Source organism: Aplysia californica, unplaced genomic scaffold, assembly GCF_000002075.1.
Source record: "Aplysia californica isolate F4 #8 unplaced genomic scaffold, AplCal3.0 scaffold00022, whole genome shotgun sequence".
Lineage (NCBI taxonomy): Eukaryota > Metazoa > Mollusca > Gastropoda > Aplysiida > Aplysiidae > Aplysia > Aplysia californica.
In genome coordinates this window covers 737,395-761,069 of record NW_004797292.1, presented here as the reverse complement: position 1 = coordinate 761,069, position 23,675 = coordinate 737,395, and the positions used below count along the sequence as shown (strand labels likewise).

The following is a 23,675-nucleotide window of genomic DNA, read 5'->3' as shown; positions in this document are numbered from 1 at the left end:
GTCCGCAAGAGCGAAATACCTAACTACTACACCATAAATGCTAGTAGGAGATAGTTTTACAACTAAATTGTTTATCATAAAAGGCCAAATGTATGCAGCAATAAATCTGTAACCAGCATAACTTTCAACAGTTTTCAGTTAACAGATTGAATCAGTACCGTTGCCAAAAATTGCAGTTCAAACATAGAAGACCCATTACATCCCCTAAAAGAGTGGAATTAAATGTTGGCAACAGTCTGGATATAATCAATGACATCAGACAAATCAACCTTTTTACACAGCTATTTTTCCGTCAAATCTAAAATGACGAGAAAAAAGACGAGCACTGTTGCCTGTTACTCCTTCATTGATTTGAAGAAAGACAGGTGACATTGCCCTTAGTTTGAATCTGGACAGTTTTACTGCATTTGCAACACAAATAGGTCATGAGATATAAAAAAACAATTGATGTTTGATGGGAAAGTAGGAGCAAACCCCACCAGAGAGCCCACCAACCACCCACAATTGTCTGTGACTCCTTCATTGATGTTAATAAAGACAAGTGACATCACATGTAAGCGTGGATGTTTGGCGGGTACTCTGGTGTGGTTTTCTCCTTCTTTCTTATCAAACATCAATCATCCTTACCTCTCCTCCTTTTTTCGTTTTTGTTGAAACACCTTTAACCTTAAGCACGTTAGTGACTGAAACCTAATTGTGTTGCAAATGCTGTAAAACTTTTACTGAAATTACTCACCTGTATTAGTGTCCCAGGCACCGCGGTGAACCATAGGTTTAGGTTTCTCTGCTTTTGGCGGTGTCACTGGATGTACCTCAGTGAGACGTGGAGTTGTGCGGAGGGTCTTCAAGGGTCTGGTGACATATACAAAAACATGTTGTGAGGGTCTGGAGACATACATACACAAAACATTATTTGGGATGTTTGAAGAATTCTACAAAAACAGGTTTTGGGATGTCTGAAGAAATCTACAGAAACGTGTTGAGATGTTTATTCTGTTCAGTGAAAACTATCTACCAACAAGTTAAGGAACCCAAATCAGATATCTAGGCCTACCTGTGGAAGGGAAAATTATATAAATTAATAGTGTAAATATTCTCCTTTTTTAACACTTTGCAGTCACACAGCATATAGTACAAAATACCCCATCTGGTCACCCAACCGGGAGAGCGACTGCATGCAACGGACTTCTCGGGTCAGGCACAGAACTGTGCCAGATGACCAGAACAGATCATTTTCACCTGCTCATTATTGCACCAAGTGACCGGAAAGTGTTAAAGGCCAGACAATGTAAAGACCAACCTGTTGCGAGTGTTGCACACACGAACAATCATGTATGTGAGGATGGCTATCCATGTCAGACCAAGGGCAGCGGCGATAGCTGTGATGACCTTGCCGTGCAGCGTGTCCCACCAACTGTCTGTCTCCTCGTAGTACGGGCTCACACTGATGATGCTGAACGGGTCCCACGCTGAGCCTGAAGGGTTTATGGACAGGCTGTAGTGTAGCTAATGCCACATAGCTATATTAATTATCTATAGTTCGTGGCCAGTGTTTCATATCATATGATTTTCACACAGTCTGTAACCACATCTACAGGTTATATTATTTACACACAAACTGTACCCAAAACTCCTCTTATCAATGCTGTAGTAACACATTTCACAAAGAGAAGAACAAAAACAAAAACAAAAAAACGGAAAAAAGGCTCAAGCGATTCTTTAAGAAATCAAAAGAAACTAATTTCAGGGCAGTACTTGGGGCTTAAAAAATACATTTGAGGAGCAATCTGTCACTGAAGCGTTTCATGAAGCAACAACTCTCGATTCTTACCCTGTATGGCGGAGCCAGGATCTCCTTCAGCATTGGCCGCCACCAGAGCTCTGAACTCATCCTGTGTGAGGAAAGTTTTGTCTGTGTTGATATTGGCTTGTGACTCGCTGCTGTCATCCTTCACGATGTACAGGTGGACATTCACAGGGCTGAGGAAGTTTTTTAAAAAGTTTTAGAAAGAGTTTTACAGAACTTACAATACAAATAGGTAATGTAAGTGCTAAAGATTTAAAGTGTTGCTAGCGCATAACATACAAGGGAAAGAATGAGGAGAAATATAAGGAAGATAGATGTTTGCCTGATAGGAAGAAAGGAGCAAACCATATCAGAGCTGAGAAAGAAAAAGGTACATGAGCACATCGTATTTTCTTCTGGTGTTGCCTTCAAATTTCTCTTAAAAGAGATCATGTGAAGCCTTGTACATTGACACAACATCAGTTATTTAAAGCAAGAAATACGTTTAAGTATGTGTGTGTATGTGTGTGTGTTGGTGTGGGTGGGTGGGTGTGTGCGTGTGTGTGTGTGTGGGTTGGTGTGTGTGTGTGTGTGTGTGTGTGTGTGTGTGTGTGTGTGTGTGTGTGTGTGTGCTTGTAAGTGTATGTGTATTGTAATAATATGTGAGTGTATGTCTGATAGAGAGAGAGAGAGAGAGAGAGAGAGAGAGAGAGAGAGAGAGAGAGAGAGAGAGAGAGACAGACAGACAGACAAACAGACAGACAGACAGACAGACAGACAGAGCGAGCGAGAGAGAGAGATCAAACTTACTTGTCCCCACTTGCAGTAGTTCCACTGTACTCCTGAATACACCACAGTCGAGCCAGAGCTGTTGGGTAGGTGTTCCTCACTACAGTCTGAAGGTTGGTCAGAAAAGTAGTCTGCTGAGCAACAAATGTGGCTCTAGGAGATACAGAAAAATACAGATATGAAGAAGTAATAACATTATCAACCGGAAATCCATGCACTTTTTGTCATTTGTCATCAAATTCAACATCAGAAACACAAGCGGACAAAAGGAAGCTCTCAAACAAAGCAACCATTAATAATTATGAGACTAGAAGCACCGTTCAGTTTTAATTTTAGAAAAACTTCGTTTGGAAAATACATCAGCAAGCAAGAATTCACACAGACAATACAAATGCTGCAATATATTAGATAGGATCTGACGAAATTATAGGCAACAAATACGGTAGTAGATCTCCAGAACTGGACCTGTTTTCTTTTCACGGTATGCTATTGGGATCATAAAAGTAAAGGGTAAAATTACCTCATCATAATAAGTAAAAAAAAAAAGTATTAATTTGAAACCCGTTACATTACCTCAAGATTCCCAGTGTGAGTGTGACAATAGCTGTGTTGGGAAGACTACCTAGAGAATCCCCATGTCACAAAAAAGACATTGATAACACTACCAGTGTTAATTTGACAATAGGGACATTGAAAACTATTCCCTAAAAATACCCAGTGTAAAAGTTACAATAGCGACATAGAAAACATTTTTTAAGAAATACCCAGTGTGAATGTGGTAATAACCATGTTGAGAACATTACCTAGAAACGCCAAGTTTGAATGTGACAATGACTGTGTTAGGAACAAAAGTGTCCACTCTGACAGTCGCTCCAGTGGCTGCAGTGTTGACAGGGATCCCGTTGTCACTAGCTTGGATCACTTGTGTGTAACGCGTGTTGGTCGCAGCCACAGACTGTAGAGACAACACACCTAGGGGGACAGAGGTAGCACCGTTTACTTGTGTGTAACGCATGTGTCGCAACCTAAGCAACAGAAGGAACATCATTCACTTGAGTATTGTTTTTTTGTGTGTTGGTCGTTGCCATAGACTTCAAACCAAACACATAGGGGGCAGAGAAGTGTGTAACCAAAGAGCCACAGACACAGGCTAAAGGCAACATACCTCTAGGGGAACTTGTGTGTAACACGTGAGTCATGAATGCAACATCAAAAGAGACATAAGATAATGAAACAAAGTACAGGACATTGATCCTTTCTTTGCAATCACTGACATACATTTACCTTGTAGGCCGTTTATGCGCAACAAGCAAAAAAAATATAATGTGGACACATAAAAGCACACAATCTTTCAAGAAAATGTGCTCTTCTTTGAAAAAAGTTAGACGACAAAGAAAAAGCGAGACAAAAAAACATCAAGCAAAGATCTCTGAAAGTTTTGACTGTTTTGTCAACAAAAAGTCATCAGTATTATCCCGATGCGAGTAGGCGAGTAGATAAGAGACAGAAAAATGAATTGCATTTATTTTTGCCTATTCTCGTCTCAAGGAAATGCTCACTGCCTATCACAATTAAAAAAAAAAACCACATGTGTGTCAAACATCGAGAAAAAGCAAAAACGCTATTACAAAATTATAGAGTGCTCGAACATACTTTTTTACTGATAAAAATTCACTGCCACAATAAAAAGGTAAAATAATAAACATACCAGTATCTATATTCACAGAAAACAGATAGTCATCAGTGTTAGCCTGGAGTGAGTAAGAAATCCGTGCATTGTCCCCACTGTCTGCATCTGTGGCCGTCACTTGAGTGATTGAAGAGTCACATGACCCAGTGTAAGCGATCTCTGTGTTGTAGAAAGTCTGACTGGGAACAGTTTCAAAAAGTAAATGTTATAACTTGTATTTATAAATCATCTAAATCACATGATAAAAGGTCACATATATAACACAATCCTATTATACTAGCTCACAATATGTAGGTATTATGTTTTGTCTATTTCTTGTGACATTCACAAAATGACAACTGGCATCAGTTGTGTAGCGACTGGGTGCGGGGAGAACTTTCAATAAGTATTTTGGTCTTTCTGTTGAAACTTTGAGTCTCTCTCAGCCTGAATTGGCCCAGACAGGCAGGGTCAAAGCCCACTACACCAAACTGGTGAGAAAAGTACTAGTATTATTGGTATGAATAGAAATAAATATCTTGATCAATCCTGAAAAAAGCAAGAACACTCCCATCACTGCCATCACAACTAGATTCAGGTTATAGAGTCAGCTGGATAGACTGTGTGAACAGTGTCTTCCTTACGTGAACACAGGACTGTTGTCATTGACGTCGTTAATGGTGACAGTGACAGTGGTAGTGGCAGAGAGAGCGGGTGCCCCACCGTCTGTAGCAACAACAATGAATGTAAAGCTCTGGTGGGTCTCATAGTCAATATCTGCTTTTGGGCTGATCTCACCAGTGCTTGAGTCAACCTGTGGATGAAGAGACTTTGTTCAAGTCCCTCTTTATAATAGAGTCCTAGTTGTATGACAGACAGAGTCACTGAATTAATTATATTCTTTTACATTTTTGTGCATAATAAGCAGAAAAGATGATCACATCTGCTGAAATTCCGAAAACCACAGCACAAATGAACCAATATTGCACAAACAGGGGAAAATGACCAAGTATTTAACCCCTGTGAAGAACACTACAAACACATTAATGTTTTGCTTTATTTACAAAAAGTACATATTTGTGGAGTATACTTGACTTGTATGTTTGATCACAGTTCATCGAGCAGATTAAAAAATCCTGTCAGCAAACTTTGATATAAAACAGACTTAAGCCGTTGCTTAAAAAAATAATGCAGCAGAGTAGTGACCAGTAATAGTGCATTACCTTCCCAGCCTGTTTTTACTTTAGCAAAACAAAACTGCTCGTGCCGGTTAAAAAAGTTTTCATTTCTTTTATTCTGTCTGTCAATCAATCATTAGCCTCCCGAAGGCAAATGTGGCCCTTCCGGACAGTAGAGGAAGTCAGGAAGAGCGCAAGAAAAACCGAAGGGAGAGAGCAGGTAAAAGAATTTGGTGGCATTTATAATAAGCACAAACAAAATAGTCGTAGTTTGTGACAAGTAGGCTATAATGTACAATGCTGAAAGCATACACAACAAACATTTCAACAATTGCTATGCTGGAAGCACAAACAACAAGCATTTCTACATATATGTGAATGACTGGAAGTACGTTACAGCAAAGCTGAAAAGTCACCTCAATGAAAGTATCAGCTGTGGGTCCATCAAGCAGTGCTGTGTCAATTGTATACGTGATGTCCTTGTTGACTCCAATGTCAAGGTCAGTGGCTGACACCTGAGCGATGGAGGTTGTCAAGGCACTACCTTCATCAACACTGCCTGTGTAAGGATAGACAAATTGAGCTAAAAGAAAGGCAGTTACTAAATGAATAATTGTTGTTATATGTAGTTTAGGTCACGTCAGCGCCAGTATTCCTTGGATACATATTGGGAAAGAAGGAAAATTTGGTTGAATGATGTTTTTCTCTTAGTACACAGCTTTCCTCAACAATAAAAGAACCAAGGTAACATTTTTACTTAATCTAATACTAGCAAGTCAAAGAAGTAATTCATTTGTCTTTTCCATATAGTGGTCATATATTCAGTAAAAGCAAAATATACCCCCCCCCCCAATCCCAATTTCCAATCTAGTGAGCAGATTGGGAGATCCCAGTTGGGTTGCAGCTATGTCTTTGAGTACAGACACAGGAAATTGTGAAATATGACCGTTGTGATACACTAAGGCATGGGGGTTATACTTTATTTTTTTTCCGAACATTCTTAGTATCAACACTGCTTGTAATTAGCAGCATCATGATAATTGAGAATAGACTATGGATGCTGTAGATGAAAAAACATTCCCACCTGTGTAAGAGTTGCTAGAGAACACTGGAGCGTTGTCATTCAGGTCGTCAATGGTGATAGTAACGTCTGTGTAGGCCGTTCGGGACAATGGTGTTCCTGCATCTGTCACCTGAAAGGTATTAAATCATGTCATTTTGAAATTCTACAGACCCCTTAAATATTGTGAACAATTAGTAAATTAATGTTGTCACCCTACGGTTGATGTAAACATGTGACGGGTAGTAAGTTCCTGTGTTGGTGAAAATTTTACAATGGAAGGTGACAAATTGATCAAAAGATATATGTTATTGTGTTAGCATTTCTGATTAACACAAACTCAAACATGCCAACATGGAAATTAATCCACCTTTTACACAGAGTACTAGAATCAATGTATAATAATACGACTTCTCTTCATCATAAAAGGATGTAAAATTAGGGAAGGGGAAAGAATGGAAAAAACGTTACTTGACAAGAAGACATGCGCAACTTCTAGCTAATGTTTTGGTATTGATGTCTTGTAGCTATCCTCCCCTGTCCATATATTTCACAATCGGCTAAATCATATACACGTGCTTCTCTCATACATACTAATGGTCCCAGAGACTAAACAATTAAAACATTAAACATTTTTTTAAAATACCTTTATCACAAAAGTGATCATCAAGAAAAAAGAGAAATCTGAACTATAATTGAATCAATTTACATGAAGCAGCTAGACTAAAGATAAGAACTAGAAGACATGCACCAGTTAACTATAAAAGATGCAGTGAAGGTAAAGTGAACCAATAAAACATTAGATAGAAACTATCATCGTGTCAACTGGGCAGCATCTAGAGGGTTAACAGACGGCCTGACTTTAATTACAGAAGTATCGCTAGTCTCCTTTTCAAGGGAAAAGACAATTGCACACAAAACAATCATACTGACCTTGACTCTAGCTACATAAGTATCGCTAGTCTCTCTGTCGAGGTCGGTAGAGGCCACTGTGATGGCTCCACTTGCTCCATCAATGGCAAAGTGCGACTGTAACCCTTGAGTAAAAGAATCAAAGCTATAGGTGAGCGCGGCGTTGACCCCTGTGTCTGCGTCTGTGGCCGTCACCGTGCCCACAGGGGTGGCCACGTTAGAGTTCTCGTTCACGTTCATTGAGTACGCCGCAGGATTGAAAACTGGGTCGTTGTCGTTGACGTCTGTGATGGTAACAGTAGCCACGATTTGATTGGACCGTACAGGGTTACCCTGATCACTGACCATCACTGTCAACATGTACGAGGACACAGTTTCCCTGTCTAGTGTCTGAGCCACCTGGACGGCACAAACGGGAAGGAGAGACATTTTAGAAATTTATCTTCCCAGCTATAATAATTATGATTTGGGGGGGGGGGGGGGGGGGGCATCTTTAATTTAAGAAATACTGAAGTTTTAAAAAAGCAAAAATAAAACAACAATATATTAATGGTCTGATCATGAGAAGGCCTTCAAAATAATAATGGAGTGACTTTTTCGACATCAAGCTCAATTCCTCTGCTACATTATTGGGAAAATACTTTTTATGAAAGAAGTATGACCAAAATAAAAACATGATACACGATTAGTATAGTAAAAAGAAGTATACTGACTCAAAAATAGTTGTATAGTACTTAGGTTAAAGTAAAAATCAATATAGTATATGGACAGAAACAATATAGGGGAAGCAGAGATGCAGAAGCAATGATACAGGTTGGTGCTTATCTATTAAAACAACTTGTAATAAAATATTGGTCCTAGCAGCCAGTTGAGGGTATATTTGAAACAGTATTTTTTTCTGTCTTCATCATTAGAAATGAAACTGCTGTCTCCTTTTCAGCAATTAAATAATGCAATTAGTAATCTCCCAAATTCATAACAGACTGAATTTGTTCATTAAAAAATTAGATGTACCTCTTTCTGCCTTTTCAATTAATATGACCCGACCATTTTCAGAATAACATTGTGCTTATCATAATACGAATAAACCATTAAAGCATTAACTATAGATGTAATATGGTACTCTTTTTCATTCTCTGAATTTCCAAAACATTGGAGAACTATAAACACTATGAAACATGGATTTAGTTATGGTTGGGTAATTCCTGCAGTTTGATGCAAAAGAAGAATTCCAACTATTGTATACACTTTCTGTGAGCACAATGGGACAAAATGTAGCACACATATTGACAACTCAGTGTAAAACTCCATTATTGGTCGCTTTTCAAAGTGGTGTATAGCGAAGTCTGAAACTGAACAGTCGATATACACAAATAATCTGAGCATACCTGGACATTGCCCACAGAGTCTATGGTAAAGGCCGAGCCAGTGTTCCCTGCCGTGATGTCGTAGACCAGCTGGGCGTTGGCACCGGCGTCATCATCTGTCGCAGTCACTTGGAACACCAGCTGATTGATGCTGGCGTCTTCTGACACACTAGGCGTGTAAGTGCCTGTGATGACAGGTGTGTTGTCGTTTGTGTCTTCCACAACAATTGTCAGAGTTGCGGTGGACGTACGCACTGTTGAGTCAGATGACGTCTGTTTGTCTATCACCTGGACATATATCGTGTGGCTGGGGAGAGATAAAGACAGTCAGATTGTCAAAAATGGTGAACTTATGAATTTGAATGAGAAACCTACTTCTCTCCTTTAAAAAAAATGAAATGGCAAAAAGGAAGTGTTAACACCATCAATCATAACACAAAACACAATTAGCAGCAAAATGATAAGAATTATGTCAAGAGTAAATATACAAAATAATTGTAAAACACTATGACGTTATAATGTAGGAAAATTGTCGGTTTTTGCCTTAGTCTTATTCAATACTGAGAGAAAAGTGATCAAACTTAGTGTACAAGCTCCCACTCACGTAGCCACAGTTTCTCTGTCCAGCTCTGCCTTTGTAGTGACATCACCTGTGGCGGCATCAACCTGAAAGTAGAGAGGAGAATCTTACCCGTAACATTGTGACCTTTTACTTTGATGGGCGTCGAATAACTGACTGACTTTTCCTGAGCGAGTGTATGAGTGAGCTCGTGACGAGGAAGAACTCACAAAACAAACGAAAGACAGGCCACACGGTACAAGGGGGTATCTCTCCTGAAATGCTACAGTTATTGTATATCGTAGTTTACTCCCATTTACATCATTATTCATTACACTCACCCCCCCCCTCCCCAACCTAGGTCCAAAGTTACCAGCCCTTAAAAGAAATCTTCCTTGATCAAGTAACTGACCCCAAAATCATTCAAAACATCTTACAATCAAATTCTTATATGACATTACTCAGAACCTTTCCTAATATATGACATATTAACTAACATTCTGATAGTACATTTATATTGTCACAGCTGTAAGGTTCATATATTTAAAAGGCGGTTTCCCGATACGAGTTGATCTACGTAACCCTGGAGTGCTGGGATCAGGTGATGAAGCCGGTTCCAAACCCGCTATAGATAGAATAGTGTCAAGTGTGACTCCACATTGGTTAGTACAGGGCTCAGTTGGTGTCTCTTCAAGTTGCGAGAAGGCAACAGAATCTTCATGTGGTGTCATGAGTAAAGGGTGGTAAGGCAATTATTTGTCCATATTGGTCTTGGTGTCAACAAAAGATGCCATACTCCTCGGTTTGTACCCGATATGACACATGGCTGGCTTTCTCGACAGCGGTCCCTCGTAGCAATTTTCATCCTCTAGCGTAATTGATAAAGAACACCCTGGTGTTCAATTCAATCATCTTTTTTTCACAGCATACTGGTTGTGATAGTGTTTCTGGTGCAGTTGTTGGCTTTGAACTGATGGATGCAGGTCTGAAGGTGTCTTAAGTTGCTGGCCTATCCGAAGCTTGGCTGGAGAAATTCCAGGTGTCGAATGTAGGGTGGTCCCGTTATACACAGAATCTAAGAAAATCAATCCACCAAAATTCCTCCTCTCTGATGTTTCAGGCCTTCCTTAAACACCTGTACAAAATATCATCAAATGATTCTGAGAAATAAAATGAAAAACAACAGAGAAAGATAACAAATTACTACATGCCCATTTGTCATACAAACAACAAAAGATTTAATGAATTATGAATAGATTCAGGCAAAGATAATATGGACAAAAACCCCAAATAAATAAGGCAAATCATGAAAATCAATAGGTTACGGCTGCAATATGCCCCAACCAAAATCCAAGGAAAAATTCTGAGAATGAGTGACCTACCTGGAAATAGGAGTCAGCTGTGGCGAGACTGAAGCCATCAAGATCTGTATCCTGGTCAGACACAGTGTACTGTAGGACCGACGTACCTACTACCGTGCTCTCCTGCAGCACCACGGCAAACTCTTGTGGTGTTATCACAGGGTCGTTGTCGTTTTTGTTGTTCACCTCGATTTTGACCAGCCCGGTAGAAGTCAGGGACGGGGTGCCACCATCATGAGCCGTTACTGTTAGGTAAAAGACCTGTAAAAGAATAGCAGAAAAAACTTAGAGTGCCAACAATAATAGGAATAATAACACAAAACTTTCCATACCATCATAGTCCTGTCAAAGAGATAATAGACTCTATAATGAAAGCCTGTGAAGATTAAAAAATAAACAGTTTGATGACTTAGGATAACAACTCTTAAGAAAACAAAAGGAAAAACAGAAATTGCGTGATACTTTTAAGCATAATAATATATACATACATGTGTTAAGTACCTGTTAGAGGGTGTTTTAAAAGTTACCTGGAAGCTCTCGTAATCAATGGCACCAGCAACAGTGACCGCCCCTGATGATGAGTTTATGTCAAAATAGGCTGTCCCACTCCCAGCAATCTTGGTGTACGTCACATCGCCATTCACACCAGTGTCTGAGGATTACATTGTGCCCGTAAACTGGTTTGTTTGTTTGTTCGTTTGTAGGTGTAAACAGAAGTACAAGTCAACACAATAAAGATTGTTCAGTGAGGGAAAAGAGAGAGACAGAAACAACAAAGGGAAGAAAAAAGAGAAGGATCAACCAGTTGCATTCTCCAACTACAAACTAGATCAAACTCCAGCTTATCAAATGCAAAATAGAAACAGAGGCAGACACAAACAGTTGTCCTCATAGCTCAAGTTTTGATGTATTGTTCAGCTTAAAATAGTTCTCTCAAGAAAGTATGACCTGCACATCCCACCCTCCTCCGATCTAAATCAGAAAGGTTTTTTGGGGTGTAGAAAACTGTTACAAATACCCAGTTGCATGGAAAGAGCTTCAGTGTCGCTATCTAGCGTCCAGAGACAAAGTTTCGGTTTGCACAAACCTGCATCGTTGGCCACAACTGTGCCCACAGTGGTACTAGTCCCCACATTCTCATTGACGTTAAACACAAACATGGTGGTGGTGAATTGTGGGTAGTTGTCATTGACATCCGTCAGGTCAACGCTGAGAGACACGGTGGACGTGGTCGCGTCAGACAATCCTCCCCCATCAGTGGCTTTGATTACGATGGCGTAACTCGCCGGAGCAACATCAAAGTCTAGAGCTGACCCGACAAAGAGTTCTCCCGTGCCTGAGTCGAGGATGAACTCTGACCCTGTGACCCCACTGTCGATGCTGTACGTGATGGTACCGTGAGTGCCGCTGTCAGAATCTGCAGGAACAGACCACATGGGTGAAAAGCTGGCACGTTAACATATCCAATCAATTTATAAAGTACCATTACAGAGATAACATTTTTTCTCCTTTATTATGTTAGATCATGATGTGGACATTCACTGTACATACCTAAAAAAAAGGCTTGGAACGAATTATAAGATTAATTAGTAAAGCTGACACTGAAAAGCGTTGCATTGACTCAAAGCCAACCATAAGATGCTTGAAGAATTGGGGGGAGGGACAGAGTGGCGGAAGGAGAGAAGGGGAGAGAGAGAGAGAGAGAGAGAGAGAGAGAGAGAGAGAGAGAGAGAGATAGAGAGAGATAGAGATTTGGAGGGAGATATAGAGAGACAGAAGGAAAGACAGAGAGAGAGAGAGAGAGAGAGAGAGAGAGAGAGAGAGAGAGAGAGAGAGAGGGGGGGAGGGGGGGGGAGAGAATGACATCCAAACAAGGATTCCTTCCTAAGAAGTGATGTTCAGCAGAAAAAGAAAAAATCAAGTGGAATATTATACAAGCAGAGACTCGATCTTGGACTGTTCAGGCAATATCAGCCTGCGACACTTCAAATTGCCAGTACAGCCCCCCACAGAGTACAGTATCCCTCTAATCCACACCCTCCAAACAAGGAAAGCACTTTTCCCAGTGATACTGGGGATAGGCCCAGAAACTATTCCCAGTGACACTGGGAATAGGCCCAGAAACCACTGGCAATAGGGCCTACGGCAGAATTGTTCCCAGTGGCACTGGGAATAGGCCTAGAAAATATTCCCAGTGACATTGAGAACCGACAGGCCAATTAGATCTATTGTTCCCAAACTGATATACACTGGGATGATTGTGATGGGTTACTAAATACTAGACTATATCTAATGTAGATCTAGATCTAGATTCTAGATCTAACTAAACTAAAGTAGATTCTGGTGTGAGTGGAAGAATTTTTTTTAAAGAAAAAGGAATGATTATTCTATGCTAGCTTGTTATTCAGTCATAATTTAAATGTTCGTGTAGATCTAGATTTTGGAGACCACGGTACAGGACAGGTAGAAATCCTTCCCCATTCTTCTTTCTTCTAGATCTAGATCTATTCTACGGTCAAGTCTAAGCCCTAAGTAGGAGAAGAGAACAAAAGTAGGCTGAACTGAAGTGAGAAGAGAGTCTACAATGCAACGACTTCTGATTTGTTTTTTATGCAAAAGAGTTCCGTTGTCACTGGGAATAGTTTCTGTACCTATCCCCAGTGTCACTGGGAATAGTAACTTCGTCCAAACAATCCTCACCTGTAGCATTAGCATCGTAGACCAGCGTCCCAACAGCGGTGTCTTCTGCTATGGACGTGGAGAACGTGGAGTCACTCATGAGTGGGGCCTGTTCGTTGTCCGCCAACACGTTGACCGTCACTTGGGCCGCATTCTTTAGCGGAGGGCTGCCGCCATCTGACACTTCTAGCACCAGGCTGAAGGACTGGGTCGTCTCATAGTCCAGGGCGGCACTAAGGATCAGATCGTTGCCTGCACAAGGGGAAAATCGAAAAATTGTGTATATTTAATACCCCATAAAACACCGTATTCTTATTTAAGAGGTCGGACCACCAAATTTAGCATTCATCTCCAATACGACAATGATTGTCAAACCATGATCGCCGATGTCCTTTTCAAATCTGGCTTTAAAAAAATGTTTTTACTTCGCCCAATTCTATCATCTGGCGCTTTTGGTGTTAGTAATAACAACAAACTGTGCAGCATTTTGGGTTTTGAAATTAGCTGTTAGTCTTAGAGTAAACACACCGAAAAATGTTTTACATCTGGCTTTTTTATATAATGATGTGAGGACAGGAGGACAAGAACCAACCTGACATGGAGAATTTTCCTTCCCCATTTCCTGACGTGATAGATACGGTCGTTGCAGCGTTTGCACCATCGTCTCCATCCTGAACAGTAACTTGTTTCAACACGACAGTGGGCCCAAAGCTTGCAGTCTCTATCACATCCACTGTGTACACAGCCGGGCTGAATGTAGGGCTGTTGTCATTCACGTCTGTAACTGTCACTGTCACTGTCGCATCAGCTGAAAAATGGATAAATATGACTCAGCAACAGATGAATTCTCACACATCCTGAATAAAAACATTGCAGCAAACTAGTTTTCTAAAAAGGTCAAAATTGTCGCAACAACCTAATTTTCAAAGGAGTTAAAAGGGATTGCAAAAACCAAAATTGTGAAAATGTCGATTTTATTGCCTTTCTGACATGTTTGGGTTTGTTTTATTTTTTTTTTTTAATTTTTATTTATTTATTTTCTTTATGAATGTACTTGTTTAAAAAAATATCTATGTATTAAAAAACTTTTTTAAGAAGGAGAGCTTTTTACACGTAAATAATATCAATAGCATCTCATTTTTGCTAAAATTTTCACAGTAAAGACAATATCTATCAACAGCAAAGAGAAGCACAACATGTTTGATGATCCAAAGGCTAACTATAACAACAAAGGAGATTCCTACCCGACTTAGCAGTGGCCGCCCCAAGAGCATCGTCTGTAGCCCTGACGGTCAAAATATAAGATGCTGTGGTCTCTCGGTCAAGACTTTTGACTACAGAGATGTCACCGCTGGACTCATCCACGGCAAACTGCTGCTGGGTGTCGCCTGACACAATACTGTAGCGCACGGTTCCGTGTTCCAAGCCTGTGTCACCGTCTGACGCACTCACAGAGGCTATGGATGTGCCTGACGAGTAAAGAGGCAGGAATTTAGCATCAGACTCAACAGATTTCCCGAAAGTTCTCAGGCTCTTTGTTTTCTGTTTTTGACCACCTATAGGCTACATTCTGACAGAAAAAAGCAAATCGCAAAAGAATAGAACTACTGAAACCCTGACATGTCAAATTATTATTATAACTTATGTTATGTAATGTTTGTTTTTCCACATAACATCGTCTCAGAACAATTTGGTCCAAAGTGTACGTAAGTGCACTTTGGACAAAATAGTTCTTAGTCGATGATAAGTTGAAAAGGATACAAGATGGTAAAGGAAAACTATAATACGCTTCTCATATCTTCTGGCATCATGGTGATAACAGCCATCTGTTTCCTGTTCCTGTATGATATCTGCAACCTCACAGTGACCCAAGATCAGCGTACTAGGTAAACTTTTCTTAAATAGGGGGCTGTATTTTACTTTTACCCATCAATTTACATAATTTGTCAGAGGAGTTACAAGACAAAAAGTCATCATTAAGAAAGATAGAGAAGAGAAAGAGAGGGGGGGGGGGAGAGAGGGAGAGAGGGAAAAGAAGGAGAAAGAGAGAGAGGGAGGGAGGGAAGGAGAGCAGGCGGGAAGGAGAGAGAGGGGGAGTGTGAGAGAGAGAGAGAGAGAGGGCGACAGAGACGAGAGAGAGAGAGAGAGAGAGAGAGAGAGAGAGAGAGAGAGAGAGAGAGAGAGAGAGAGAGAGAGAGAGGAAGAGAGAGAGAATGTTTATAGAGCGGAGGAGCTTCCGCACGTAATGCGTAGGTTTTTTTTTCTTTTTGTTTAGTTTGGTAAGAATTTTACGGCACTCGCAACTACATACGGCCATATTAATACGCTTTCTGTGTACTTATAGAGCATACACATAAACTTTGTAACACCACTGCCATTACAAATGACCAAGACAAAATACATTTCTCCCTTTGTGGTGAATAATGATTGCCATGGTCATTGCCATTACCAACAGTCGTTCATTGCCATTACCAACAGTCGTATCTTCTGCCACATCGTATGGTCCGTATGCGCCAGCAGACGTAAACACAGGGGTGTCCTCATTGACAGGGTTCACACTGATAGTCAGGCTGATGTCTGTGGTACGCGGGGTGGGCGTGTCTTTGTCACTGACAGTGATCACAAGGTCATGGCTGGTCGCTGCTTCATAGTCAAGGTCAGCTATCACAGAAATGGCACCTATCCAGAAAAAAGAGTAACTTATTAAATAAGAGATTGGCATAAGTTCCTCTCCTCAACCCCTTCACTGCTTCATCCGAAAAATATGTGTCTTTTCATTGGAGAAATACATAGGTTCAGCAGTAAAGTGGTTCAAGCAAATACATTCAGGAAGAAAGACGGAGGGCATGCCGAACACAAAAAGGATTGCTTCTGTGATTTGCTGAGGTAGAGATCATGGTTTCTTAATATGAAAAAAAAACCCAAGGAAGAATCATATTACAGTAAATGTTTTGTGCAATTGTGCGTTATGAATATATAACCCCCAAGTCACGTCAAGATTTGAAACCAAAATTCTTTGCATTAGTGACAATACTCTGCTTTTCTGAACCGTACTAAAATTTCCATTCAATATACATTTTCACTTATATAAGTGCAAAAATACACCTCAAGACAATCGTTCTGACTTGTTATTTTCTTTACAACCTGAAGCACATCTTTTTTTGTTTCACAATTACCAGGTCCTTAGGCAGAGACCATCATCTTCTGAAGCAAGCTTTTCACTATAGCTGAACCTGCTCTAACCTGTCCTAGACAGTCGCCTGTACTTTACTTTTCCGATCCTGCAGCCGTGTGAGTTTTATCCCTTCGGCCTGAAATTACCTATACAAACTTCCTACTTCCCCCTTTACATTTTGAAAACATTATAATGACAAGTCATCCAGCAGTCTAAGACAATTATTTTTGTCCTCAACCATGGGTGATTGTCTTGGATAGTTTCAACGGTATTTCAATACAAGCAGCACCAATAGGAGCAGAAAGTCAACATAAACATAGTAACAATATATATATATATATACCTGTAGTAGAGTCGATACTTAGAGATGCGTGAGCCCCTGACGTGATGCTGTACTCTAGGGTGGGTGTCGCTGCAGTGTCCTAGAGGCACAAAAACAGACACACAGCCATTACAATGAGACTTATGACTGAAATACAGACATCTATGACAAAACAATAGTAATATTGAAGCTAATTTCACATTTCTGCAAGCAAAGGTCAAGAGTAAAAGAGGAAAGGGGAGATTTAACAGAAGAGGGGAATAGGCCATAAAAACGTGGTTTGGAACCAATACAATACAGCAGGCAAAATGACAAGAGACAGTATTTTATTACAGAAAGTTAAAAAAAGCGACCTCCAACTAATGGAAAAACTAAGAAGAAGAAGATATTTGTCATGAAATATCACATGATTATTCCAGCACATCACTAGAATACGCAATCAATTTTTACAGCTTAATACAAATTTGACATCTTAAAACTAACATAATGAATTTAAGACAACATGAAAAGCTTTGATATAATGGTAGATGTTTGTAATCATTTCTTTACATTGTGCTGGAAACACTGACACCTAGTGGGCAACAAGTCTTTGAATGATAAAACGTGGTAAAGAATTTATTTTTTTTTCAAGAAAAGCCTTGCCTTGTCAGAACACGTCGGTGTAAAAATGACCCCAGCCACTGCAGCTTCATCGACACTGACAGCTGTGGCAGTTACAGTACACTGTGGGTCGTTGTCATTGATATCTGTCACAGTGACATCCAACGTGCCAGAACTGACACTTCCTCCTGAGTCTTCCACTTGCAGCGTCAGAGAGTAAGAAGTCGCAGTCTCATGGTCCAGGGGGCTCTTCAGCTGGAGAGGGAAAAACATTTACAAATAGATAAAGAGCAAGATAAATAGAATAAATTCCACTTATTGATTTCCACGGAAAATCTGTTGTCCAAAGGCATTTATAAATTATGATAAATACACAAATACACTGACTCTTTGTCTCCGGCAAGCTGCTTCCAGCGGCTTGAGGTCGAATCCACTGTGCTGGTGAGCGGCTGGCAATGGCTCAGGCGCCTTCCTTTATGATAACTTTGGCATCAAATTAATTTTAGGCAATTGAAAAAAAAACAAGTCACCTTAACTGGGAGTTCATTCATTAGATGAAAAACTATCAAAATAAGATCATGTGTTTTGATTTAATGACCAGTTTCCTGGCGTTTTTTGTCATTTTTATATTTCGTACCAAAACAAGGGCTCCGATCCAGTAGAGTGGGTTTACCCCACTTGGAGATAAAGATTAAATATAGGCTATAAATCCATGAATGGTAAAGAATATCACAAACATAGACAATCCACACACCATTGCTGGTGGCAGTTGTGCACTAGTAACATTTTGCCAGTTCACAGATCTTTCTGACAGTGCTAATGCATTCTTTCATTTTTCCCTTCCCACAAAACAAGGCTACTGTCTTGAAATGGCTCAGTTGGTAACTTTCTTCACAGAATACTAACGATGCACTATTACTGGTATTCCTTTATCACGCTCTATCTTTGAAAATACTGGTTTGTGATATACTTTTCTGATGGTTCTAATCTTGAAGAGAACTATACGAAGGTAAAGCACAAAATTCAATTATATTTTCTTTTATTTAGAAAGTATCAAAGATCTGGTAAAACAAACAATAAATGTTTGACCCCCCCCCCCCCCCCAAAAAAAAGAAAGAAAAAAACAACTAAAAGTTTATCAATACTAATGGGACAATACCTCTATTTTCCCGGAGAAAGAATCTATGGCAAACTTTCCAGCAGTGTTCCCCCCAGTAATAGAATAAATCCTGATGGAATCAAACGTATCCTGATCTGTAGCTGCGACAGTCTCGACGGTGAACCCCACGGCCTCCGCCTCACTGACAGACGCTGTGTAGGTGGAGGAAGGACTGAACTGTGGGGAGAACTCATTTACGTCCGTCACCGTAACCTGGAACAAAGAGGGCCATATGCTCAAGTAGTCAAGGAAGAATATATTATACATTTCAAGGTTGAAAAAACACTGATGGCTTTATGTCAGACATAACTGAGGGATCAATAAAGAATTTAAATTTCAAGGAATACACGTTTCAAGGTTTAAAAAATCACTGAAGGCATTATACCTGAAATATCTGAGGAATAAATAAAGAATTTATATTTCCAGCTGGACAATAATCACTAATGGCTTTATACAACATATATTTGAGGAATAAATGAGATACCCAAGAGGGATGTCCCACGGAAAACCGGAATTTGGCTGTAATTTGAAAACTATTCAATATTTTCTCATTTTGTAAACGTACACTTGTAAAACAAATCATTTAGAAATTTCCCGATCAGTGATGGGTTTATACCTGAGATATGGTAGAATCTTCTCACAGCTTATGATAACAAAATATAGTAAGGACCTATCTAGGCCAAAACCCCTTCTTTAGACAAGATTGTTTTATTTAAATAAGACCCTCAAACCCCCCTTACTCAAGTTCGATACCCCCAAGTTTAATAGATAACAACAAGAAAAAGGTGGGAGTAGCATCCCTCAATCTCCTGTCTTTGCAGTGACTTACCAGCACTGTTGTTGTGTCTGTGAGAGTTCCATCAGAGGCTGTCACTGTCAGCGTAAAGCTCTGTGTGCTCTCGTAACTTATGGCCGCTGCGGCAGCCGTAGAGACAGCGCCGGTGTTTGGGTTGATGTCAAAGTCACTGGCAGTATCGCCTGAGGATGCAAGTCACACAGAATTTTAATTACATTTTTGTCAATGTGATTTACAGTTAATTAACCATGGAAGCACAGACAAGTAATTTTAATTGTTTAATGACCCCACAGACACTTTTAAGATCATTTAGGAGATGGTCTTCGACCCTGCCTGTCAGGGCAAAGCTGGGCCGAAAGAGAGATAACATCCAAACAGGAAGACCGAGATACTCAACAAACATTCTTCCAACTCCGGAATTGATCTCAGGTCTCCTGCCAGTGACAGCAAAGTGTCTAACCCCTACATAAACAAGTAACCCCGAAAGGTCATGTGATACCTGCAATATCTAAGAGCCAATTAAGATATAAATGTTCCTCTTCACATTCTTTGCAAACAAAGGCCGCTCTTTGATTCAACTTCCAGTGTGTGAAGCAGCCTGCAGGTATTTACATTCTTTTGAGTTTGGTGAAAGTAAAACTACAATCTAACAGATTTCATCATAGCCTAAGCCTACCATTGTCTAGTGGGGTAACTTTATGGAAAGAACAAGGTGCATGTCCACTCAATTTTGATTGAATTCAACACTAGCGCTGTCCTTTTTTTACTTTCTAATTTTGTCTGAGTTGAAGAGGAAAGGGTTAGCCCTGTTCTCCAAAATCCTACCTGCAGTGATACTGTAAGTAATGGTATCCCCGGCATCGGCGTCAGTGCAAGTAACAGTTACAACTGGCAGACTGACAGAGTTCTCCGCAACTGTGGCAGTGTAGAGTGACGTGGAGCATACAGGTGCTGTGTCACTGACGTCTGCCACTGACACTGTCAGCGTGCCTGAACTAGAGCGTGCCGAGGCACCCTTGTCCTGAAATAGGAACAAAAAACAGCACAGTGAAGTTTCTAGAAGTGGTTTGCTTACATGAAAGATAAAGTATGCATTCTCTTCTCTGCAAGTAAATGCAAATGCCAAACTCACAGAGACCAAAATATATGAGTGTAAGTGAAATTATCAAAATGTACGAAAATATCACACAATCAATATTCCTTTATCATATTCACATTGCTTGAGACATTTTCACACACTGCTCGGCTTCTGAAACCCAACTGGACTTTTGGCAAAGTAAAAGTCCGTATCTCTAGCACAAAGAACAGTAAAAACAATGGAAAGCATGCAATTTGGTCCAAGCTTCTCTTTTTTTCAAATCATTTAACATTTTTAGAAAACCGGTAAATCTCGTCAGTATTTTTCTTGATATGACTACCCTCCATACGTGTTTTCAGTTCTCTCTTCCACTCTCACCGTTGCAGTAAGCTCCAGCTGGTATGAAGTTGTAGTCTCAAAGTCCAGGCTGTCAACCAAAACCACATGCCCAGCAACAGGATCAATGCTAAACTTTCCCTCTGAGTTGCCCGATGTGATCTGATAGAAAAACTCTCCTGGAGAGAGACAGTCATAAACAAAATAAACAGAATGTACTTGCAACATTTCTTCTCTTGCTACAGTTGAAATTGAAATTGAAAACATATTTTACATTCCTGATTTGCACATATCAAATAAACTGGACTACTCAGCAACCTGGTTCAAAATAAAAAGAAATTGAGAGAAACAATGGACTCCATTCTCTAATTCACTTGTCTATCTGAGAAGGGGACAGGAGGGAAAAGGGGAGAAGGGATACAGGTAAAGAGAAAGAAAGGATGGGAACGGTTGACACTAGATTTATGTTCAAGAGCATGTGTCCGTGTATATGCATATAATTTGTAGTGATGATGAATACTAAAGAACCAAAAAGACATAATCCGAAATCGTTTAGAAAGAAAGGCATTCTATTCAAGTTAAACGCAAGTAAATATTATCTCATGATGTACAGTGATAGAGTCACTATTTTCATTTTAGTGAATGATTATAATCATTGAAAGAGTACTTTATTCTTCTCAGTAACCATTTTAAAAAAAAACTCTACTCACAATAAATGTGAAACTATCTTTCACTACAAGCTTACAATCATGGCATAGGATTGGCATAAATTCTTACTAACCTTGGTCCACTAAGCTTACTCTAAGGCATCTGTATATAAACTCACATCACTGACCATTGAGCATGAGGCGTGTGTTGAATGTTTGGAAGGAGGCACATAAACACTACGTCATACACTTAAGCCTGTAAGTATACGAAATGATTTCTCGAAGAAGCCATTACAATTCCTGTTTGCCCTTACCATTAGTCCCTGAATCAGCATCAGTGACTGGAACAGTCGTCAAAGTAGTTCCAACCGCTGTATTCTCCAACTTCGTCACTGTGGCAGGCAAACTGGTGAACACTGGGTCATTATCATTGACGTCTGAGGACAAAAGGGAAGGAAGTAAAACATTACAATTTTTAAAGCTTGAATCATTGCAACGATTTCCACACATCTGTCTGGCCATTGATAGATTGAATGAAAAGGAGGAGGAAGAGGAGAAGGAGAAGGGGGAGGAGCAAAAGGAGAAGAACGAGGAGGAGGAGGAGGAGGAGAAGGAGGAGAAGGAGAAGGAGATGAAGAAGAAGAAGAAGAAGAAGAAGAAGAAGAAGAAGAAGAAGAAGGAGAAGGAGGAGGAGGAGGAGGAGGAGGAGGAGGAGGAGGAGGAGGAGGAGGAGGAAGAAGAAGAAGAAGAAGAAGAAGAAGAAGAAGAAGAAGAAGAAGAAGAAGAACAAGAAGAAGAACAAGAAGAAGAACAAGAAGAAGAACAAAACAAGAAGAAGAAGATGAACAAAACAAGAGAACGACAAGAACAAGAAAAGGTATCACACAATTTGTGAGAGAACATAAACCCACCTGAGATGGTGACGCTAACGGTGGCAGTGTAAGTCAACTTAGAGCTGGTAGCCTGGTCCACCACATCCACAATCAGCGAGTAGGAAGCTGTGGTCTCCCGGTCGAAGGCAGCACCTGTACTCACTGTCACCTGGCCAGAACTATCCACAACAAAGAGACCAGCATCGCCTGAAACTGTTCACGCAAGCTCTCAATGAGAAAATATTAAAACAATCTAGTCCAACTCTGTTGTACTGCCTTGGAAGTTAGTTATTATAGCTTTACATTTAGAGTCTCCCAATATTTGAGTGTTAGTGTTTTAAGGAGACTTCAAATGAGCGGTAACTACAGTGTGTACCTGTTTGCCATTACCTGAGCTATGACTGTGTGTGTCTACTCATCATCACAAGCGCTGGGATAATTGTATGTGCCTACTCATCATTACCTGAGTTGTGACCACTTTATGTGCCTATCTATCATTACTAAAGATGTGACTATTTTATCTTTCTATTCGTTATTATTTGAATTGTGATAAACTGTGTGTGCCTATTCGTCATCACATGAGCAATGAGGGCTAGATCTATCTGACATTAGTTGGGACTACTGTGTGGGTCAATTCATTATTACATGAGCTGTGACTGGTGTGTATGCCTGTGTGTGTGTGTGTGTGTGTGTGTGTGTGTGTGTGTGTGTGTGTGTGTGTGTGTGTGTGTGTGTGTGTGTGTGTGTGTGTGTGTGTGTGTGTGAATGTGTGTGTGTGTCTGTGTGTGTGTGTGTTTGTGTTTGTGTGTGGGGGGCAGTCATCACACCAGCAAACCCACCTATGGAGTAGGTGAGGGCGTTGTTAGGGCTGGTGTCATCATCGTCCGTACACACCAGGGTCTGTACAGCATCTCCAGGTGCCGCTGTCTCAGGCAGGGTCACGAAGTACACGTTGGACGCACACGATGGGGTGACGTCATTGAGGTCATTCACATCAACTGGAAGATTAGTAAATATTCGAATTAGATGTACGGCTAAGTATTTGTACAAGCTATTTATTTTAGAGTCCCATGGCCCAAGGTACGCCTTAGACACATTCTATGAGATCAAATAAACTGGCAGATACGGAAATTTGTACCTCGCACAAAAAGCTAACTAGATCTAGTTATTTATGGAGTCACAGGGTCGACACAGGACACAAGCTACAAGGTCAAATCAACTGTTAAATAGGGAAACTTGTAACAGTAAACAAGCGTAATATTACACGTTATTTATCGGGTTACAAAATACAAAGTGTACACACACACACACACACACACACACACACACA

General features: G+C 40.2%; 1 protein-coding gene across 1 annotated transcript in view; it reads right to left on the bottom strand.

The window, feature by feature from the left end:
- The window catches only part of LOC101849818 (protocadherin Fat 4), a gene marked incomplete in the record, with an annotated part of 63,124 nt that overhangs the window by 3,716 nt on the left and 35,733 nt on the right, over positions 1 to 23,675 (bottom strand). The window contains 28 exon segments of the mRNA XM_013088142.1: positions 737 to 852; positions 1,301 to 1,475; positions 1,832 to 1,980; positions 2,597 to 2,728; positions 3,379 to 3,547; positions 4,284 to 4,444; positions 4,889 to 5,058; positions 5,839 to 5,981; positions 6,507 to 6,615; positions 7,416 to 7,793; positions 8,783 to 9,068; positions 9,366 to 9,427; positions 10,703 to 10,942; positions 11,170 to 11,333; positions 11,769 to 12,098; positions 13,382 to 13,612; positions 13,953 to 14,168; positions 14,605 to 14,829; positions 15,833 to 16,039; positions 16,879 to 16,957; positions 17,500 to 17,712; positions 18,617 to 18,829; positions 19,446 to 19,594; positions 20,238 to 20,433; positions 20,869 to 21,005; positions 21,788 to 21,910; positions 22,385 to 22,558; positions 23,185 to 23,343. Of these exon segments, the coding sequence (XP_012943596.1) occupies positions 737 to 852; positions 1,301 to 1,475; positions 1,832 to 1,980; positions 2,597 to 2,728; positions 3,379 to 3,547; positions 4,284 to 4,444; positions 4,889 to 5,058; positions 5,839 to 5,981; positions 6,507 to 6,615; positions 7,416 to 7,793; positions 8,783 to 9,068; positions 9,366 to 9,427; positions 10,703 to 10,942; positions 11,170 to 11,333; positions 11,769 to 12,098; positions 13,382 to 13,612; positions 13,953 to 14,168; positions 14,605 to 14,829; positions 15,833 to 16,039; positions 16,879 to 16,957; positions 17,500 to 17,712; positions 18,617 to 18,829; positions 19,446 to 19,594; positions 20,238 to 20,433; positions 20,869 to 21,005; positions 21,788 to 21,910; positions 22,385 to 22,558; positions 23,185 to 23,343 (5,106 nt within the window).